This window comes from Narcine bancroftii, chromosome 12 (genome assembly GCF_036971445.1).
Source record: "Narcine bancroftii isolate sNarBan1 chromosome 12, sNarBan1.hap1, whole genome shotgun sequence".
Taxonomy (NCBI): domain Eukaryota; kingdom Metazoa; phylum Chordata; class Chondrichthyes; order Torpediniformes; family Narcinidae; genus Narcine; species Narcine bancroftii.
The window spans coordinates 54,595,131-54,618,161 of NC_091480.1; the positions used below are offsets into that span (position 1 = coordinate 54,595,131).

General features: G+C 39.1%; 1 protein-coding gene across 20 annotated transcripts; it reads right to left on the bottom strand.

Annotated features, from left to right (window-relative positions):
* Positions 1-2,631: 2,631 nt before the first annotated feature.
* LOC138746977 (zinc finger CCCH domain-containing protein 10-like) lies at positions 2,632-23,030 on the bottom strand. Of its 20 annotated transcripts, none has more exons than XM_069905743.1 (8): positions 22,782-23,029; positions 21,442-21,569; positions 19,073-19,278; positions 16,593-16,757; positions 13,212-13,374; positions 11,585-11,765; positions 10,159-10,292; positions 2,632-6,957 (listed from the first exon to the last, which is right to left on the bottom strand). In XM_069905743.1, exon 8 carries the CDS (start codon positions 6,908-6,910, stop codon positions 5,708-5,710), a length of 1,203 nt encoding a protein of 400 aa, XP_069761844.1. In that variant the 5' UTR covers positions 6,911-6,957; positions 10,159-10,292; positions 11,585-11,765; positions 13,212-13,374; positions 16,593-16,757; positions 19,073-19,278; positions 21,442-21,569; positions 22,782-23,029; the 3' UTR covers positions 2,632-5,707. The 20 variants fall into 20 exon arrangements, with proteins under 20 accessions (XP_069761844.1, XP_069761843.1, XP_069761855.1 ...); XM_069905742.1 differs by lacking the exon at positions 22,782-23,029 and adding an exon at positions 22,280-22,748; XM_069905754.1 differs by lacking the exon at positions 21,442-21,569 and having other exon boundaries at positions 10,209-10,292; positions 22,760-23,030.
* Position 23,031: the final 1 nt, after the last annotated feature.

Sequence of the window (23,031 nt, forward strand, 5' to 3'; positions counted from 1 at the left end):
TGGAAGGCACAGGATTAGGAGAGAATTTTTGAAGTGGCAGAGACTGATCTATTAATTGGTGGTGGTGTTTCTGATAAACTTGGTAATAGTTCCCAGATAGACAAGTGGAGTAAGTGCAGAAATTAGAACAGATTTGTGTTTTGGAGAATTCTAAATTTAATAAAATGCACCTTCCAGATGAGGAAACTAGAAGACATTTCAAAAGCTTTGTCATACAAGGTTGGCATCATCAGAACAGCTTCAACGCAGACTTTGTTGGATGGAGTATAATTGAGGTAGCTATGGAAGAAATCAGACATTTAGTAAAGAACAGAAACTGTATCAAGGAAGTAAGCAAAACATGCGAAGGGCAAGAGCAAATTAATTGACTGATCAATTTCTCCAACATGGACAGCAACAGAAAAAAAAATGTAGAAAGAGATCAGGGCAGAGCATGACTGGAAGAATATTCAATTGGTGCTTTTAAAATAAATCTATTACCGTGAGAACCTGTGGTTTCTCATGGTAACTACTGTTATTTAGGAAAAATGTAGAAAAGTTCAGCCAGAAAGAGGAAAGATGGATATCGAGGAAGTTAGTGTTACACACAGGCCATCCTAGGACTTTATTAGCAAGTACTGAGAAGACTTTTGAGATCAATCTACCAGATGAAAGGTTGCATGTGCCAATATTATAGCACAGTTGACCAAGGCTGCAGAATGCCATACCTTCCACAAGAGATGAAAAAAGCATGAAATTAGAAATTCTCACATGAATTTTTACTAACTAGAAACCTTTGTTAAAAATATTATCATCAAATAAGGAAGTAAAAGTTGAGTGCTACATGAGCAGAAGGTAGAAAACACAATGCATTTCTCGTGAGAGGTTGAGTGTACATGATGTACACTAAATTTTGAAAGATATTCTTTCATCTGGCTGATGCTTCTTTTCAACATTATGTGAGTTTAAGGATTTCCTTGGCACCCGAGGATATTTTGCTTCAAACTACATACAAATGTTTTTGTTGATCTTTACAATCCAGAGTCTGGAAGTGGTTGAAACTACACCTTAATATCTGTGAACATAACAGAAAACTTAGTTGGTTCATACTGACCATTGCGCAAAAGAATTCTCTTGCCCTATATCAGTGGTTTTCAAACTGCCCCCCTATAATCCCTATACCATAAGTGCTCTGTGATTAGTAAGGGATTGCTTAAGGTGGTATGTGAGTGGGAAGAAAAAGTTCGAAAACCACTATTTTGATCGTCCTTAATTGACTTGTTATGTGCACGGTTTCATCTTGTCTTTGGCTTGGCTTCGCTGACGAAGATTTATGGAGGGGGTAAAAGTCCACGTCAGCTGCAGGCTCGTTTGTGGCTGACAAGTCCGATGCGGGACAGGCAGACACGGTTGCAGCGGCTGCAGGGGAAAATTGGTTGGTTGGGGTTGGGTGTTGGGTTTTTCCTCCTTTATCTTTTGTCAGTGAGGTGGGCTCTGCGGTCTTCTTCAAAGGAGGTTGCTGCCCGCCGAACTGTGAGGCGCCAAGATGCACGGTTTGAGGCGATATCAGCCCACTGGCGGTGGTCAGTGTGGCAGGCACCAAGAGATTTCTTTAGGCAGTCCTTGTACCTTTTCTTTGGTGCACCTCTGACACGGTGGCCAGTGGAGAGCTCGCCATATAACACGATCTTGGGAAGGCGATGGTCCTCCATTCTGGAGACGTGACCCACCCAGCGCAGCTGGATCTTCAGCAGCGTGGACTCGATGCTGTCGACCTCTGCCATCTCGAGTACTTCGACGTTAGGGATGAAAGCGCTCCAATGGATGTTGAAGATGGAGCGGAAACAACGCTGGTGGAAGCGTTCTAGGAGCCGTAGGTGGTGCCGGTAGAGGACCCATGATTCGGAGCCGAACAGGAGTGTGGGTATGACAACGGCTCTGTATACGCTTATCTTTGTGAGGTTTTTCAGTTGTTTGTTTTTCCAGACTCTTTTGTGTAGTCTTCCAAAGGCGCTATTTGCCTTGGCGAGTCTGTTGTCTATCTCGTTGTCGATCCTTGCATCTGATGAAATGGTGCAGCCGAGATAGGTAAACTGGTTGACCGTTTTGAGTTTTGTGTGCCCGATGGAGATGTGGGGGGGCTGGTAGTCATGGTGGGGAGCTGGCTGATGGAGGACCTCAGTTTTCTTCAGGCTGACTTCCAGGCCAAACATTTTGGCAGTTATAAAGGAATTGGGCCAATGACAATTTTTCTCAAGCAAAATATTTCAGTAACAATTGGGTCTAGAGCAGTGCTTCTCAACCTTTCCTTCCCACCCACATCTCACCTTAAGTAATCCCTTATTAATCACATGGCATCGATGGCAGAGGGATTGCTTAAGGTGGAATGTGAGTTTGGGTGGTGGGGGTTGGGCAGTTTGAAAACCACTGCCTACATGCAGGACTAAAGCAATCTTTTAAGCAACAAATCGCCAAACTGGGCAAGGTTGATTTTTTTTTAAATGAGGGAGTAAATCACAGTTTTGTTCAGTGCATCGTTATGCCAAATTATTGGGAAACCTCGAGATCAGTAATGATACAAATATAAAGTTATTAATACTCATCCCTGTTTGGTATTCATGAAGATTACATAATGCAAATATTGGAGCACAGATTCCTTTATAAAATGGTTACTTGTTTTTTTCATAAGCAGGTTATATCAAAATCATTAATTTTGACAGAATTCAACTTCGAGACACAAGTCATATTTACAAATGTGATACATAAAAAAAACTCCATTAATATAAGCAAATGATTAAGTTTTCATTTTCCTGACTTAGTCAGTACTGATATAGCAATTCCTGCTTTCTGCAAATATGTCATATTCAAATTCATTACATCCAAGAGGATTCCATGGCACATTGAATAATGCTTTAATTCATTCATATATATCAATCCTATAACTGAATCCACAGACTAGTTTGAAAATTCCTTGAAAATAATGCAGATCTAACATTTGCACCATTTTACCTGTTGCTATCTTCCTGACGATGTTGTTTACTATACTGTCGAGCCCATTTAGCTTTCCAGTCAAATAAACTGGGACAGTCTCCAGGTTTTGAAGGGCTCTTGAATGTTTAACAATTGTCTAGACAATACTGTCCTTGATTAATTTCAGACAAGGGACTCCTGGAAGTTCACAGTGGCAGTATAAGGTGTTGCGGAGGAATGATGACCAGAGAAATGTAGGTTTCCTCCCCTCCTCCACTGCTTCAATATAAATTGGAGCACAGCAACTGAAGAGCTTTTACAAATATTTAGTAGAATAACAATGGAAATACTGCAAATAACACATTTGATCATTTAAGCTTCTTTCAATTGTGCAAGATTAGATCATTTGTTCTAATTTCTAGACCTCAGAACAACCTGACAAGCATTACGTGCATATTTGAAGACTAAACAGCTACTATATACAAGTTGGAGATAGTTAACAAGGGGGGAAATGAGGTTAAATACCACCAATAATTAGCTGATTAAACAACAATGTAACCAACATTTGGGTTCAAATGTCACAAATACTCTTAAAAATGAGTACGTACCTGGAGTAACGAAATTGAATTGCTACAGTTACATCAGGAAATTTTAAACAGTGAATATACAAAAGCCATTCACTCGTTAACTAATTGGAAGATCATTTTAGCAAGTTTCAGGAAAATGAATCATCTAGTCATGTGGGTCAGAGCATTTGAACATGAAATTTTACCCTAATCCATGGATTTCCAGGAGTTAAAGTTAAAAAGAAAAAAAAAATGCCTTTACATTTCTGAACTGGTTTGAAGCCATCTAGCCAGGAAAGGCATGCCTTGTTCCCAATAGAGCTGGATACAGGCTAGTTTTTGAAAAGGACAAAAGGTTTTCAATGTGAATGTACATGAACCAGCACTGCATGGGCAGCACGGTTGTCATAGCGGTTAGCGCAACGCTGTTACAGCACCAGCGACGGGGGTTCAAATCTGTAAGGAGCTTGTAAGTTAATTGGGTGGCACGGGCTCATGGGCCAAAAGGGTTTGTTACTTTGCTAAATTTACCCTACTTGTTAAAGCTTGTCTCAGCAAATTTCAAAAGGTAGTGTGCAAATGCATCTATTCTGGTCCCAAGTAAGACAGCCTTTAAAGCAGTCTTAGATGTACTGTAAATTATCAGCTTTTAACATGTTTCATACACCTTGTCAAATAATTTAATGCATAAACGTGCTGGAGAAACTCAAACAATCACGCAGCATCCATAGGACGCAAAGATATATAACCAACATTTATGGCCTGATATTGCTCATACCTTGACAAAGGGCTCAGGGCCGAAACATTGGTTATATAACTGTGCTTCCTATGGATGCTGCGTGACCAGCTGAGTTTCTCCAGCACTTTTGTGTATTAAACTACAATCACAGCTTCTGCAGATTTTCTTATTGAATAATTTGTGTATTTCTTTAACTTGTATACAAATTTGACTGAAATAAACTAATTTTCGCACAAGGAATTTGAACATCTTGCATTGCTAACTCAAGCTGCATGCAGAGGGACCATTTTTGGTACTTGGGGTTTTTTTCCCCCCACCTACTTTATCCAATTCTATCCTATCCTTATTTGCCTTTCTGTCTTGACTGAAACCATCAGGAAGCATGCTTTGGTTCACAGCTCAAGAGAAGTTACACCAGAGCATTAAGCAACTGCAAGCGAGATGCAGAGTCACATAGCAATGAGATTTTCTTGACCTCATGCTCAGAAAGGCATCCTTCCTAAATAGGTGCACTCCCCATCCACTTCCTATTTCTTCCAATAAACTGGCTAAGTACAACTGCCAACCTGTGTACCGCAGAAAAAGCATTCAAATTCTTTTACCTCATACATATCATTCTTGAAGCTGGCAAAGAGCTAAGATTTTAATCTCCAATATTTAGGATTTTAACAGATTCTTTCATACACTGGCATTCAATGCAACAAGAATGTCAAAGGTGTACGAACATTTTAGGTTCAGTCAGAAACAAATTATTATAATGGCTTCCAAGTTAATTAGAGACTTTGATATTGCAATGTACTTTTCTCATAGTTGGATGATTAAATTGCATGTTTCTGAAAGCTTAAAAATGTATGTATTTGTCTAGTGCCATCTCATCTTCAAAGCACCCCAAAAAGTTTCACACGGAGAATTACTTTCTGAAGTGCAATGGCCACCATCTGGGAAAATACAGCAGTCATTCAGCGCCAGCAACATACACAAAAAAAGTTTAAATAATACTTTTTTTAAAAAAAAATACTCGTTATTGCCCAGAAAAGTTTATAGTTTTGTATGTTTTTAATTTCAGTTTTGCGTCAAAAAAGCAAATGGTCAAGTGTGGGAGACAAAGGTGTAAAGTAGATCTCAATATTTGCGCAGCAACATGGCCCAGTAATTTATTTGTTTGAACACAAAAAATCTTTATTAAAAAATGCTTTTGTGTCATTTTCCCCTCATTTTAAGATAACTGAAACAATGGATTTGCAAGAATTGGTCAGCTGAGAAAAATATAAGGGAATGAGTATTTAAAATATACTGTACAATGAATTGAATAGGAATATATAGACTCAAAAATAAATAAATGCTGTGTCAGAATTCTGTGTTTGGTGTGCATATTTATTTAATGCACGCCATTGAAAGCAACATGGGGACACAGAATCTCATCTAAAGGCTTATTTATTTCTATCAAGGATTTTCAGTGAGGAATTGCTGTTATTCTCATACTCTGTGAGGCAATTGGATAAGTAACCATTGGAGTGGTGGCATGGCTTATGGTGATTCCTGGTAGAGCTTGTGCAATTGATACTGCAACTGGTGCAACTGAGACAGCCACTGGGGCCATGGAAACCGGAGGTGCCATTCCCTGGGCAATGGTCTGGGCAAGTGCTGCAGGGAGAGAAGCAATTTCAGGATTAAGGTGTTGTGCTGCTGGGGCAGCATTGGTAGGTGGTGCAGCAGATGCTGCAGCAGTGGCCACTAGATCCTGTTGGGAGACTGGTCGTGGTTGAAGAGCTTGGCTGCTCAAAGTAGTGTGAGTCTGTGCTACACCATGGTTGTAATTGGTCAATGTGGCCACAGTTGGAGCTGCCAGGATTTGCTCTGTGGCTGTGGGAGTGGAGGTCAGCGTCACCACCTTAGTTTGGTTGCGGAAATGCGCATTTTGCTCCAAAAGCACCTCATTAGTTGCCATCAAATTTGAGATCTGTTTTTTTAGTTCCTCCACACGTTTTCTCAACATCAGATTCTCCTCTTCTAGAAATCGATAGTCCACTGGACGTGAGGTTGAGATACTAAAATCATAACTTTCAAATCGCAAGCCATCTACTCTTCTCCTCTTTAGAACATGGTCATAATCAGGAAAGCGATCAGTGTCATAGAGGTCATCAAATGGGTCATATCGTCGCACTACAGGAGAAAGCACTTGGTCTCTTGTCAATCTCTCTAAAGTTCTGTTTTCATAATCATATTCATCGCGTTTTAAGTGCCGAAATTTACATTTAGATCCTCTTTGACAGTCCCCTTTCAGGTAATCTCGGCAGATTGGAACCTCACCTTTTTTAAAAGAAAGGTCAGAAGGTGAAAGGCCAAGACCCATGGCCACTGTAAGGCGGAGGCGTGGAGGAAGCTCTCCTGATTTTTTGTAATGTTCCTCGTCTTCCTTTGTCCCATGAATAAACTTGCAGTTGATACGAGTGCACTCCTTGTTCTGATAATCATGGCAAAAGACAAACTCATTTTTTTTAACACCCAAGTCGGACACCTCATTAATGTCAGGGTGGTAGAACTTGCAGCGCTTGCCACGTTTGCAGACATTGCGCAGGAAGTCACGGCAAATATCATCTGAGCTGTGGCCAGCTTCGTCATTACCACTGTTAAATAAATTATCTTTATCCGGCATCTTCACAGACTATTATTGTACTTCTCAGCAACTGTACATAAAAACATCTGAAAAAGAAAATCAAGGTATGTCTTTACAGCGAAGGAGGAATTAACCCACAAAGTGTCACTTGAATGATGTTAGTGTGGGAAAAATAAAGATTTCTAAATGTGCTTGGCATCTGAATCAAATATTATTACAGGTTAAATCTGCAATTTTTCTACTCTAGAACTTCAGACCCCATTGCACCCATGACACCATTTCATTCCCCAATAATCCTTAATCTAGGAATTCTGAGTGCGCTTTTTTAAATGAATTTAGTTTTGGTACAGTAACTTATATGCCCAATTAAAATTTTCAAATTTAATTTATTTTGAACATCACAACCAAAGTAAAAGGAGATTGCTCCTATCTTCGCTGTGGGGCACATTAAACAACTAGACTTACATGAAAGCTTTTTGAAAGAGCAATTTTAAGATTAAAGATTTTCACTATTAATTGCTAATCTATACCAAATGTATGTGCACATTTTCAACTATATCAGGCAGTAATCACCTTGTTTTTAATCCCCTTACAGCTCCAGATATTGCTTTAGGAGAAAACATTTGCATCTTTAGCCAACATTTTTTTTAGTATTATGGTGGCAATTCTAAAAATGATGCAAAAATAGAATGAATAAAAAAATGAGGCCAACTTGTACTGATTTAATAAAGAGTTGCCCTTAGGCCAAAGTAAAGAGGTAAAAACAGCCAGCGTTCCCACTTCCAATTTCAACACAGAGATTTCTGGTGGAAAATGTACATCCCCAGACTACAGCTACCCAAACTATTTTCCAATACCTTATTTCCATTTTAAAACTTGAAACTTAACATGTCCCCAGAAGTCAATCAAAACAGCAATCAAGTTGCAAGTTGCAGCATAAGCTTAAACAAATCGCAATGTGATGAACTTTATGACAAAATTTCGGTTTTTTGAATCTGATCGTGAGCAATGATTTTTGCTGTTTCATTGCCAGATATAAGAGGACAAAGACGTAGTCCACCATTATCTCCTAAAGAAAAATCTGGTTGCTCTGGAAACGGAAGAAATGGCAGAGATGGGAAAAACGGGAATGGAAAGAGTTCAACTTCTTCTGAAATGGGATCTTCTGGATGAAAGGAAGAATATTTTTTAATTCTATTTTTTGTTTTGTTATTATGAGATTTTAATGTTACTGACTGTTTGGCTGGGGAGGGAGAGATGTGCACTAAGTTCTTTACTAGTCATCAGCCACTGGTGGGTGACCCACATCCAATTTTTGTTTAGGGGATTACTACCTTTCGGTAGTTTTTTTTTCGGGGGGGGGGGTTCTTTTTTTTTCTTTATTTATTATTTATTTATTTTAAAAAGTTTTTAATTTTGATTTTTTTTATTGGATCAATACATTGATTTGGAATATGAATTTGTTACAACAAATAAATGTGCCTATACTAAAACATTTAATGAAGTTATGGATAAAGAAAAATAAAATGATAGGCTCTAGGGGTAAATTATTGGCTTTGACTCCATTGTATAATAATCAACTTATTTCTTTTTCAATACATAATCAAAGTTTATTGCATTGGAGATTTAAAGGTGTGAAAAATTTGGGAGATTGTTTTAAAGAGGGTAAGTTTTTATCTTTTAATCAGATGAGGGAAGATTTTGGTATTGATAAGAACTCTTTATTTCTTTATTATCAAATTTGATTTTTGGTAAAATGTATGTTTGGTAGAGATATGATTTTACCTAAAATGACTAAATTTGAGACTTTTCTTATGAAGGTACCAGAAAAGGGTTATATTTCATTTATGTATCAAATATTACAGGATGGTATGGATAAAAAGGTTTGGGATAGATCTAAAATTAAATGGGAAGCGGATATTGGTTTTATTTTTTCCAAGGATGATTGGTTAGATATCTGTTATGATAGTTATGCAATGATTAATTACAATTTTTTACATCAATTATATTTGTCACCTGAAAAATTAAAAAAATATGGTTTTAATGAATCAGATTTGTGTTTTAGATGTGGTGATATAGTTGGAACTTTTCTTCATGCTGTTTGGTCATGTATAACCATATAACCATATACAGCACAGAACAGGCCAGTTTGGCCCTACTAGTCCATGCCGGAACAAATCCCCACCCTCTAGTCCCACTGACCAGCACCTGGTCCATACCCCTCCAGTCCTCTCCCCTCCATGTAATTATCCAGTCTTTCCTTAAATGTAAATAACATCCTTGCTTCAACCACCTCTGCCGGAAGCTTATTCCACATTCCAACCACCCTTTGCGTGAAGAAATTTCCCCTCATGTTCCCCTTATAATTTTCCTCCTGCAATCTCAAACCATGGCCTCTGGATTGAATATCACCCACTCTTAATTGAAAAAGTCTATCCACGTTGACTCTCTCTGTCCCTTTTAAAATCTTGAACACCTCCATCAAATCCCCCCCCAATCTTCTACGCTCCAGAGAAAAAAGCCCAGGCTGCTCAACCTTCCTCTGTAATTCAAACCCTGACATCCTGTCAACAGTCTCGAGAACCTTCTCTGCACTCTCTCTATGTTTCGCATGATAATATTTTTTTATTAATAAGTGGCTGTTATACTCGGAATATTAACATTTCAATTTATATTGATTAGATTTTAATATGTATATTTAACTTTTTTTAATATTATTTCTTTTTCTTTTTTATGGTTCTCCTTAGGAGAGTTGGCTGAAGGGGGGGTTCTTTTATTTTTATATATATATATATACACACACATAAAAATGTTCCTGTTCATGTTTAATTGCTGTATACATCATATTATTTGTTTTTTGAACGAATAAATAAAGTTTAAAAAAAACTTTATGACAATAATGCAGATTGAATGGATACTTATCAACTACAATTACCAGAAATTCCTGGCAGTGGACAACAAAACTTGGTAGAAGGCCTTGTCACCCAGCCAGTGGGCAGGTGGAAGCAGCATAGGGACTCTTGCAACTCAGTCAACTCCAAAGCAGCAAGGCTTGGAGTTCAGCTCCATGACCTACAATTGTTCAGGCAGCAGAATAATCTTGAGAACTTCACCGCCATGCCTCAAGATTAGTATCAAGACAGTGGGTTCAATATTGGGTGAGATATCTGTGCCAACATAGCAGGCCAAGCATGGCCCATGAATTGTACAGCTCATGTTGCATAACATTTTGGGGTCATGACAGAACTTGGAAAGCACTAGGTGGTACCCACCATAAAATAACCTACCAATAATTATTCATCTTAGCTTGGGAAAGATGAGACAATTGGAACTTTACCCCAGGAAGAATCCACACTTTTAGGAGAAGGTCAAAATTGAGAGTGAGATCCAATATTTGTAATAATGATCAAGAAGTATTAACCTAAGGAAAAAGAAAAAGTTTAAGAATTATGGAACTAGAAATGCAGTGAAAGGCCAAAAGATGAAAAAATGAAAATGGAGAGTAGCAGAAAAAAATACTAATGAAAATAAACATGACTATCTTTGAGCATTATTTTGGCTTTTTGGCGTATCCATTTGTCTAAATCAGGGTTTCACAAACTTTTTCCTTCCACTCCCATACCACCTTAAACAATCCTTATACCATCAATGCTCTGTGATTAGTAAGGGATGGTGGTATGGGAGTGGAAAGAAAAAGTTTGAAAACCACTGTTTTAATCATTCCTAATTGACTCATTATGTGCATGGTTTCAGAACTCCAAAGGAAATGGGCCAATGACAATTTTTCTCAAGCAAAATATTTCAGTAACAATTGGGTCTAGAGCAGTGATTCTCAACTTTCCCTTCCCATTCCCATACCATCTTAAGCAATCCCTTACTAATCACAGAGCACTGATGGCAAAGGGATTACTTAAAGTGGTATGTGAGTGGAAAGAAAAAAAATTGGGAAACCCTGGTCTAAATAGTGGGTACATTTTATATTAAATAGAAATTGACTTTAAGTCCCAGTCTCTCAGTCAGTCAATTGAACAAATTCACACAACTGAAAAGTCAAGCTAATTGAAACATTCTGTGTCAAGCACACCTTCTTCCCTCCATTTATTATAGACATTCAGCCCTTCACTTTCCCATTCAAGATCATGGCTAACCTTTTACCATGTGGCTGCATGAAATCCATGTTCCTCAAATTCCCTAACATTCACTAAGAATCTTGAATATTCTCAGTGACCAAATCTTCAAATCCCTCTAGGTACAGAATGACAAAAAAAAGCCCTATGCTTTGGATGAAGAAATTTCTTCTCATCTCAGATCCTGAATGATAGACACCATTTTGAGAATGTGACACTCTAACCAGGGGTAATATTAACTTCACATCTACCATTTCAAGTCACATATATATATTTGAATATTGCAATGAGTTTATCTGTCATTCTAAAGGGCCCAATCTGCTTAATCTCTAATTCAAGAACCTGCCATCCCAAGAATCAATCTGATGAACCTTGGTTGCACTCCCTGTATTGCAGTGATGCAGGGCTAATTTTTGAGGTGCCTACCAAAAACTATGACAAGGAGGTGGAGACGCTTCATGAGGGGACTGGAGCGGCCTCATAAGGGGCCAGAGCAGCACCCCTGCTGTAATGCGAGTACAGGTACTGTATACCATTCATCAAGTAGAGAGGCCAGACCTGTGCACAATATTCCAGTTACACTCACCAAGGCTCTAAATCAGGGGCGGGCAACCTTTTACCACACGTGGGCCAGATGATGTGTCAGTGGTTGAACAGCAGCCCTCACTGATGCTACCATAAATTAATTAAATATAGGTGGGATGAATAAATAAATAAATGGAATTAATAAGATGATGCATTTCAGGTCAGGGAAGGCATCTTCAAATCTGGAAATGCACAACAAAAAAAGAAAATCACAAGTTAGTCATTAAAATTTTTTTTTTTTAAATCAATCAAAAAGGGGAAAAATTAGTCACAGTGAGAACAAAATAACTAACCCCAAAACAGACAGCAGTGAGGGGGGGGGGCTATCAGACAGAGAGAGGAAGGAGCAAGTCACAAAGAGAGGACAAGTCACAGAGAGGAAGTGACAGGGAAACAGGGGGATTTATGCAGATAAGGGAGCCACACAGAGAGATGGTGTCATACACACCATCTGAGAGGGTTGGGGGGAGAAGAGAGAGAGAGAGAGAGAGAGAGTAGAAAGCATTACAGAAATGGTGGGGGGGGGAAGAGAGAAATTGAAAGAGTAAGAGTGTTACAGAAAGAGATGCTGCAGAGAGAGAGAGAGAGAGAGAGAGAGAGAGAGATGGATTCTCACAGTCACAGGACTCACAGAAGAGTTGGGTCTCACACAGAGAAGGCTCTCACAGAGAGGGAAAGAGAGGGATTTATGCACAGATAGGGGAATGAGGGCAGGGCGGCTGCGCATTGAGAGCGGGTCAGCCGTGCATCGGGGCGGATAATTTTGGATCGTGGGCCATAGGTTGCCCACTCCTGCTCTAAATGATTTCAGTCTGTCCTTTTGCTTCTCCTAGTTCATGTGCACGGGTGTTTGCATTCAAATCCTCCTGGTTAGTGGTCAAAATACCATTTGGTTTTCTAATTATAAACCACCTGCCATCACCTAGCGGCCCATTGTTTAGCCTGTCCTTTCAACCCTGATGCCTCTCTGCATCCTCCTTATATTCTATACTGCCATTTGCTTTGCATCATCAGCAAAAAATGGATACATTACATTTTGTCTCCTCAGTAGATTAAAAGAATCAAGGGTTATACAGCTATGGCAGGAAAGTGTACTGAGGTAAAGGTCAGCCATGACCTAAATGAATGAGACAGTAGGTGTGAAAGGCCAAAAATCTTGTTCCTGATTATATTTATGTTCTTACTTTTGTAAAAATTTAACTCTATAGTTAAGATAAAATGTATTCACCATCAAAATATTTTCAGTTACATTAACTTAAGGCCATAACAAAAGAGTAAACCAAAAGTAAAAAGTATGGACCTGATATCCAACTGGTACTAATCTTTGCCAGGCAACAGCTGGGCATTGTATATGGTATAAACAGGTTAGGACTTTATTCCCTGAAGTGAGGAAGAGGGTAGATTTGATAGAGGTGTATCAAATTATGAGGGGTATAATTAGAGTAAATGCAAGTAGGTGTTTTCCACTGAGGGGAGGTGAAACTAGAACTAGGGTACAAGGGTGAAGGGTGAAAGGGAAAAGGTTAAGATGGAACATTTGGGGGGGGGGGGGCAACTTCTTCATGTTAGACTTTTGTATGTTGCAAGGCCGCATCACAGGCGGCTCAACGAAAAAAAGGTTAATTTACCTTTTTATGAAGAAGGCCTATAAGGCTGATCCAGCGTTGCTTTCAACTCAGCAGCACCGGGAGCCGTCTTCCGGAGCTGAGAGAGGCAGGGCAAGTAGTGCAGCAGCGCTGCCCATCGCTGAGATGTAAAACATACGCACTGAGAAGGGAAAGCAGTCGATACCTGAAATGGCGCGAAAGAGCAGGTAAGAGCGCTGGTGGAGATCTGTCTAAGGAATCATAGGCAGATCTCCTGCGCAATGTAATTAGCTATATTAACTATATGATTTTTTTTTTAAATCGCGATCCTGGGTCATGGGCTGACAACATCATCTCAATGCCATCAGCCCACCCTTTCGCAGCTGCTTTCAGTGGCATTGCCTTCAAGGAGGAGGTGGAGTGACCTCGCTCCACCTCTGAGTGTACCCCCTCGATGGATCAGAGTTTGCCTGCTGAATCAGCCCTGGGAGCTTTTATGAAGGTAACTGAAGTGACATAAAGGGGGAGAATATCTGCCTTTACATTTGCTTTTTTTCCCCCACCAAGGCCTATAGAGAGTGGTGGGAGTGTGGAACGAGATGCCAGCTGAAGTGGTGTATGCGGGCTCAATTTTGGGTATGGAGGACTATGGACAGGGTGCAGGTCAATGGGACAAGGTGAAATAATAGCTTGGCACAGACTAGGTGGGCTGAAGGCCATGTTTTTGTGCTATAGTGTTCTATGGTTTAGGGATCACCATTATTGTAAGCTATGGAATTTCTTTTTTTTTTAAAAACACATACAGCACAATCACACGTCATTTTGGTCCATGAGTCTGTGCCGCCCAATTTACACTCCATTAGCCTACACCCGCGGTACGTTTTGAACGTTGGGAGGAAACCGGAGCCCCTGGGGAAAACGCATGTAGACACAGTGAGAATGTACAAACTCAAAATGCAGAGCAAATAACTACAGTGTCATTTATCAGTGTACATAAAAGATAACAATTATAAAACAAGTCTTCAGAAGAGCGAGCTTTTTGCTGAAGATAGGAAAGATGAGGGACAGATAACTTTAGAGATCGTCAGAATTATGAAGGATTACGATTCGCACACCAACTGCTTCCAGTCAGTACGATGACGACAAAGCATAAATAAATGATCGCAAAAAGTTGTGAACTCGTGGCACAAATCAGTACAAAGGGGTATGATTTAGTAGCCATTACAGAAACCTGGTTGCAGGGTGGAGAGGGTTGGGAATTAAATATCCAAGGTAACACAGAAGGACAGGCAGGAAGATAAGGGAAGTAGGGTAGAACTCTTCGTCAAGTATGAGATTAAGGCAATAGTGAGAGTTGATGTAATATCTAAGAAGGAAAATGTTGAATCTATCTGGGTGGAGATTGGGAATAGTAAAGTGGGGGGGGGGGGAAATCACTGGTGGGAGTTGTCTATAATAACATTACAGTGGCACAGGCAATAAACCAAGAAATATCAGAGGCATGTAAGGGTGGAACAGCAGTTGTCGAGGGGACCTTTAACATGCACATAGACTGGGTGAATCAAGTTGGTCGAGACAACAACCATGAGGAAGACTTCATAAAATGCATATGTGATGGTTATGGAATGTTACGGAACATACAAGGGAACATGCTATCTTGAAGCTGGTCCTGTGCAGGTAAAATTACTGATCTTGTAGTTAGGGATCCTCTTGGAAAGAGTGATCATAGTACAATCTCATACAAATGGAGGGTACAGTAGTTTGGTCTAAAATCCAGTGGGTTATGTCTAAACAAGAGAAACTACAAGGGGATCAGGGAGGAGTTAGCCAGGTAACACAGGCTACATGGAGGGACGGTTGAGGAACAATGGAGGACTCTCAAAGAGATTTTCACAGTGCTCAACAAAAGTATATTCGAGTTAAAAGTTAGGACAGTCAGGATGGGGACAGCCACACTTGGATAACTAAGGAAATAAAGGAAGGCATAAACTAAAAGCTTGTGTGTATAGAGTTGCCAAGAGCAGTAGGAAACTAGATTGGGAAAACTTTAAAAAGCAGTAAAGAGAGAGAAGGTAGACTATGAAAAAAGATAAGCACAAAATACAAAAACTGACAGTAAAAGTTTTTAATTATATAAAGCAGAAAAGTCAAGGTTCGTCCCTTGGAGGATGAGAAGGGGGAATTGATATTAGGTAACGAGGAAACAACTGAGGCTTTGAATGACTATTTTGTGTCAGACTTCACAGTGGAGGACACATCTACCATGACAAAGATAGATGTTATGGATATGATGGGAGGTGAGGACCTGCATGCAATAACTAAAGAGGTAGAGCTAAGCAAACTTGAGGGTCCAAGGGATGAAAGATCCCCAGAACTGATGGAATCCATCCCACGGTACTGAAAGAAATGGCAGAAGTTATAGTCGAGGCTTTGGTGATAATTTTACCAAAATTTTCTGGACTCTGGGGAGATCCTGGTGGATTGGAAGACGGCAAATGTCACGACGCTATTCAAAAAAAGCATGTAGGCAAAAGGCAGGGAACTATAGTCCAGTTAATTTAATATCTGTAGTTGGGAAATCTTTAGCTATCATTAAAGAATAGTGAGGTATCTGGAGTGAAGGTAGAAACTCACGTGAATAGGGTGGTGAAGAAGGCTTTTAGTATGCTGGCCTTTATCAATCATTGCATGGAATATAGGAGTTGGGAGGTGATGTTGAGATTGTATAAGACGTTGGTGCGGCCTAATTTGGAGTTCTGTGTGTAGTTCTGGTCGCCTAATTATAGGAAGGATATAAACAGAGTGGAGAGAGTGCAGAGAAGGTTTACCAGAATGTTACCTGGGTTTAAGCATCTTGAGTATAGGGAGAGATTGGACAGATTAGGTCTTTATTCTTTGGAGCGTAGAAGGTTGAGAGGGGATTTGATAGAAGTATTTAAGATTATGAAAGGGATAGACAGAGTGGATGTGGATAGACTATTTCTGTTAAGAGGAGGAAAGATTAAAACAAGAGGACATGAGTTAAAAATTAAGGGGCAGAGGTTTAGAGGTAACATGAGGGGGAACTTCTTTACTCAGAGAGTGGTAGCCGTGTGGAATGATCTTCCGGGAGAAATAGTGGCGGCGGAGTCAATTGTATTATTTAAGAAAAGGTTGGACAGGTATATGGATGAGAAGAAGATGGAGGGTTATGGGCATTGTGCAGGGAGGTGGGACTAGAAAGGGGTGTTTGGTTCGGTGCGGACTAGAAGGGCCTAATGGCCTGTTTCCATGCTGTAATTGTTATGTTATGTTATGAAATCAGGCAGAAGGACTTGAATGCTGCTGCATGAATATCGAAAGGGTGGCTATCAGGAAGGCAAATGGGATGTAGGCCTTCATTGCTAGAGGGATCAAATTTAGGAGCAGGGAAGTTATACTTACAACTGTATAAGGCACTGGTAAGGCCACATTTGGAGTACTGCGTGCAGTTCTGGTCTCCTTACCCAAGGAAGGATGTACTGGCTTTGTAAGCGGTCCAGAGGAGGTTCACCAGAGATGAGGTGGTTAGCCTATGAGGAGAGATTGAGTCGTCTGGGACTGCATTTGCTGGAATTTAGAAGAATGAGAAAAATGACGAAAGGTATGGATAAGATAGAGATAGGCAAGTTGTTTCCATTGGTGAGGAAAACTAGAACCAGGGGACAACCTCAGGATTCAGGATAGTAGATTTAAGACAGAGGTGAGCAAGAACTTCTTTTTCCCAGAGGGTGGTGAATCTGTGGAATTCGCTGCCCACTGAGGCAGTGGAGGCAACCTCAGTAAACATATTCAAGACATAGTAGGGGAATTGAGGGATGTGGGGAAAAGGCAGGTGGATGAATGGTGGACAAGGCTTGACAAGCCGGATGGCCCACTCCTGTCCCTGTTCTTATTTCTTATGCTCTTATGCTCTTATGCAAAATACAATTTCACATTGGGCATGATTACATGAAATTTTCTGCTGATTCATTGTTAAATGGGGAATTAGGAAGCTGCTTGAAAGGAAATATTTAATGAAATGGGAAGCTTCAAGATGAGAATGAGCTAGGTTGTTAATGAAGATAAATATATGACACTTTGGCCTCAAACAACTTCTCTCATTCTTTGCTTCCAACATTCGTATTTACATATTTGACATGATGATTGAGATACCAGCAAAAAAGTTGGAAAAACCAGGCTTCTGGTACAACCCCGATTATCCAAAATGGTCAGGACCGGGCCTATTTCAGATAAACGGTATTTTCAGATATCAGGTCTTTTTTTTTAAAAAGCAGCCCAGTAGCAAGAGCAAATCACTTGTAACAGTGTTTAAACAACAACAAACAAGGGAAGGCTTTTTAAACATGAAATAATGTTTAATTCTCACCAAAAAACCTAAACAAGATAAATTCAACACCAAAAACTTGAAATTCTAATGAGAGGTTTTCACAAAATTCAAAAAAAATTTTCAACCTGTGACGTCAGTTCTGCTCTGAAAAAATTTCAGATAATTGAAGATTTCTGATTTTTCTGAAACCCTCAATTATCCAAAAAAAATTTCAGAACCGAACAGACGTCACTTCCTGGTCCAAAAAATTTTCGGATAACTGAAGATTTCTGATAATCCGATTTCAGACAATCGGAATTGCACTGTACTTAAAACACTAATAGGAATAATGATCAACTTGTGCACTGTTTTATTTAAACTATAGTTCCAGAACAAGGGGAATAAAGATATCAAAGGACTCATGTTAGAAAGCACCTGCATTGTGATCAACAGCTAAAATCTTCAAGATGTGGAGGCAAAAACCCACTCAAGGGATAGTGAAATGTTGAGGCAGCTGGAATGGTAGATTTTTTTAAAATGTTCAGCAAGATCTACCTCCTTATCTGTCCTTCTGCTTAAATGCACAGCAAGTAGCCTTCCCAGACTACACAGTATTCCAGCCTTTGCCTTTCCTTTCTGACTGGAGACAAATAAGCCTGACTCATGTCAGTCATTAAGAATTTAAAATTAAGAATTCAATGAATTATAATAACAGGAAATATTTTGGGGAATAATTGAAAGTTGCTGCAGAGTTCCATATTCATTTTTGTGGAAATAAACAGCACATCAAAATATAAGATTCAACAATGAAAAAGTCAATTCAAAGCAGTTGCTAGAAAACCACAATTCGTCAGCTTCCTGGCAGTGAAGCTACCTTTGCACACTGTTGGCCTCTGTGGCAAATTTCAACTTCCCTCTTCTAGATTGGCTAATGTCCAACTTGCCTTTTTAAAAATTACATCAATTCATAGGATTGGAGCATCACTGGCATTTACTGCTCAGTCGTAATACTCCTCAAGAAGGTAGATATGAGACACCTTAAACTTCTGGAGCCCTTCAAGTGAAAATAATCCCTCAATGTTTATGGGAGCAAGTTCCAAGATTTAGACCCAGTGATTTGAAGAAACATCAAAGTCAGGCTGGAATGAGATGCAGAGATGTTTGGATAAGCCTGCTGTCCTTTTGCTTTTTTATGATTGAGGTCATGGGTTCTCCATGCCTGTCCTGATCCATAAGCGTGAGGCCCTGCAATAGCAGCAGGGCAATGCGCTCGGTAACGCTGTCCTGTGGGTGAGATGGGCTGACCTGTCTTCCTTACCTGTACTGTTGTGTAAGTACATTGCAAGAAGTCTTTCCACAAAATACAGTCACATTCTTCCAAGATGTAAAGACATGCATCAACTGAGAAAGATGGCAACCAGCTAAATCACACACCCAGAATTAGCTGACTGTCAAATTTGCAATAACTAAATGCTTCTGAATCGCACTAACATTCAAAAGCGATACAAATATGAAAACATTATTTAAATATTAAAATAACTGAGCAAATGTTTAATTTTTAAAATTTGTGAATTACCTTGTACTGCCTTGGCCTCTCACAACCCCCTTTTGGGAGAATTTACAACATATTTGCACTCTGCTGCAGGATTTCATGAGATGTCCAACATTCGGAGTGTAGTCTCTTAAAAAGAGGCCAGCAAATTTGGGGTCTCTGATTCTGTGCCCTCATTCCCCCATTGCAAGATTCAATCCAGTCGAAATAGAGCATGTCAGTTTTCAACACTATCAACACAATTTAAAAATTACTGTTGTAGATTTGTAAAGAAGAATTTAAATGGCAACACTTGCTCAAGACATGGAACCAACTGGCTGATTATGAATTTATCTTCATTAGCAAAATACATGCAGATTTGGGATGGGAGAGGCTGGAAAGACAAACCCATTGTCTGAATTCACTCTACAGTTCATAATCAGAAAAAGTTCTAAAAGCAGACTTTAAAATTAAGCTTTCTCATAAGCAAATGAAATGTTAATATACAAGCCTGATAACCTACATTTTGAATTCATAGAGCAAAATCTCTTAAATTTTAGACCATGTTTTGATACCAAGAAGTGAATAAAGTTCAATTGCATCACATGATTATCAAAAATAATTTCTAAAAAACATCACAGGTGGCACAGCGCAACACTATTACAGTGTCAACGACTGGGGTTTAAATCCTGCACTATCTGTACGTTCTCCCCACGTCTGCAGGGTGTTCCCCAGGGGATCCAGTTTCCTCCCACCCATCAAAAACATACAGGGATTGTAGGTTAATTGGGTGTAATTGGGCTGCACAGGCTCATGGGCCAGAAGGGCCTGTTACCATGTTGTATGTCTAAAAAAGAAATACAGGGTTTATCAAGACATTACCTACCTTGAGCATCGCCTGAGCAAATTAACTTCACTGTCCAAGGTAGCACAATGAATTTACAACCTTTGCATGGCTATTACCAGTGAAATACCATTACTAAGAAATATGCAACAGTAGGCTAAGTAACTATTCAGCAAAGTATTTGCTATATACTGAAATGCCACGTAAGTAAATACATTTCCAGTGAGTAAACTGGACTGAAAGTTTAGATAAACAGATTGAGTAAACTTTGGACTCCTTCAATGGGTCCAAATTCACTGATCAGTAGAACCACAGAGAAAAGTGAAGATTGAGGATTGGCCCCTACTCTGTGCTAAGTTAGCTGCTCCCAAATAGGGAATAATTATAAATACAAAATAATATATCTGAAGTATGATTGACCTCTGAAAATCTGGTGAAATTAATTATTGATCAACACAAAGCACCAATATGTTGAAACACAGAATGCAAATGCTACAAAAGTAAAGTTTCCCAATCTATCAAGCAAAAGCCGGAGTCTCCCTCAGAATGAAAGAGGGGAAAAAAGAAATATCAGAAAATATATCACTGTCACATTCCTCCTATCATTGGATCTGCCAAGGTGAAGGTCTTTGTAGTATTGTTATATATAATTCAATGTACACTTTAATGATGCAGTTCCATTACTACATTTTACATTAAATTCCTCACAAACAGCAAACCACCACCTTAGGAGGAAGAGGGGAAAAAAAGGACAAAAATGAGTGTGAAATTTTGCACTGGAGCTCCAAATAGAATTTTAGCAGACAACTTTAGGCAGCCCAAAAGGAAAATGTGTCTCACTATTAAATACAACATGCTAACAGTAGCATCCCAGGTTTAAAATTTGATCATATAAGTAGTAGTATCTCCAGAGTGGAAACATTGTATGGCCATGTTCCTTTTCCAGAATATTATTCTGAAGAATGCTAGAAATGTGCAGGTACAACACTGATCACAAAAACCACACTGAATTCAGCAATGAAGAATGCATCCAGACACTTATGGAACAGCATGTCCAGATAAGACACTGTTTTCAGGATAGAATGAGGATAGTTATATCGACACAGATGGGGTTGTTCTCTTTGGAAGAAGAAACCAAATGATTTAATCAAGATGCATAATATGCAAGACCTAGATAAGAAGGACCAATTTTCTCCAGCAGCAAGGATAGTAAGTGGTGAATATTGATTCAAGGTAGATTAGGAAGGATTAGGAGGGATTGGAGGATTTTTCTGCCTTAAACGATTGCCAACAGCCTGAAACTTCCTACCTGAAAGTATGAGGAGGTAGACACCCTCACACTTAAAAAATCTGAAGGAGCACTCAATGTCCCACCATTTACTGGGCTACAAAATAAAGTGAGGTTTTTTTGTGAGGGGTGCTCACAAAAGGACAATAGGCATCACTTCTTTATGTGCTACAAACTTCTATGGTTCTCTGAGGGAAAGGGTAAATAAATGGTTAAAGGTAATAGTTCCATTACTGTCATGCAACACTACATTTAGAATGTAACATACATGAAATTCTTTACCTTTTGTCCACCGTGAGGCAGACAGAGAGTTGTCACTTTGTCCAGCACCCCTCACAGAAACCTACAGCACACCTGATGTTCCTAGGTGGTCTCCTCAGACTCAAGCTTTTAAGTAGCTGTTTCAAAACCTCATGACAAATTTTTATCAGGTTTATGATATTATTCTATTATTACTTTCAGGACACAAATTAATGATTAATTTATTTTTCCATGGGTATACAATCTGCTTAAGAGCTATTCTAATAAAATGATGCACAGAGATTATTATCTTATGTAACTGAGATACTTGACATCTCAACTGCACAAAATAAATGACAGCTTCTACATATAGATACATTTTCAGAATTGTGTAGCAGTATCAGAGAAACAATTATTTTGATTAATTTGATTCTCAACATTTCTTTCCGTTTCCAGATGCTCCAGTACTCTACCCCTGAGTTTCTCCATCACACTTGTGCATTGCCCACATTAAGCCCAGTTGACAATATATATCAGATCACAGCATACAGATTTCAAAATCTTCATCTAGAAATCTTCCATTGCCTCAGCTCCAAAATTTCTCAAGACTAAAATAAAAACAGAACATGTTGAAATGCCCACCAAGCAAAGCAGGGCCTTCAACTTGAAACATTAACTCAGTTTCTCCTTCCATGGTCAGTGAATGATGTGCTTCCAGCATTTTCTGTATTTATTACACTTCCAACATCTACAGTTTTTAAGAATGTTTGCAAGTTCAACCTTTCTTTCCAAATGTTTTGCAACTTTAAGCCTGCCTATTCCAGTGACACAATCCCCAAATATAAATACCAATATGCATCAATTCAAAAATCCATTTCACCTTATTATCTTCCCCAGCTTCAGTACCTTGATGAAAACTTTGCTTCAATCACATCTTTGGTCAGCTCATTTAACTCTCCTTGTGAGCCCTATCCTCTCTATAAATTTTCTTGGGACACTTTATTCCATTAAAAAGGGTTTTTAAAAAAAATAAACTAACGTACTAAAAAAAGGAATTAAAGCCTAGAAAGTCTTACTAAAAACATATTAAAACAAATATTAAATCGTTATTGTTTCATGGGCAATTGAATAATTCGCAAAACAATGTTTATTAAGCCTGTTACTGTGAATCACTCCATAGACAGGAACAAACTTGCTAAGGTAGGCTGATATGGGATTTCTAGGCCTCAACGTTGGGCTGTATCGAACAAATGCAAACAAAATTAAATGCTGACTGAGAATACGTTAACTGCAGACGGAAATACCAAAGTGGATTGGAACAGATAAAAAATGTACAGAATATAGGGATATATTTACATACACGGTTCAGCTCCTTTACTCACTCCTCTAAACACAACTGGTCCTCCCAGACAAGAGCAGCTGAGCAGAAAAATAAAACTACGCTCGGAATACTTAATTTCTTTTGAATGAAAAATCACAACGCGGTATTCAAATTAAAAGCCATTCAAATTGAATGCCCAGAAGTTCAATTTTGAAGTGAAACGTCCGAAAAGAATTGGAACAGATCACAATGCTGACTGAACGCCAGACGCTGCCGAACAGGTCGATGGTCGCTCTTGCCTCGGAGGACCT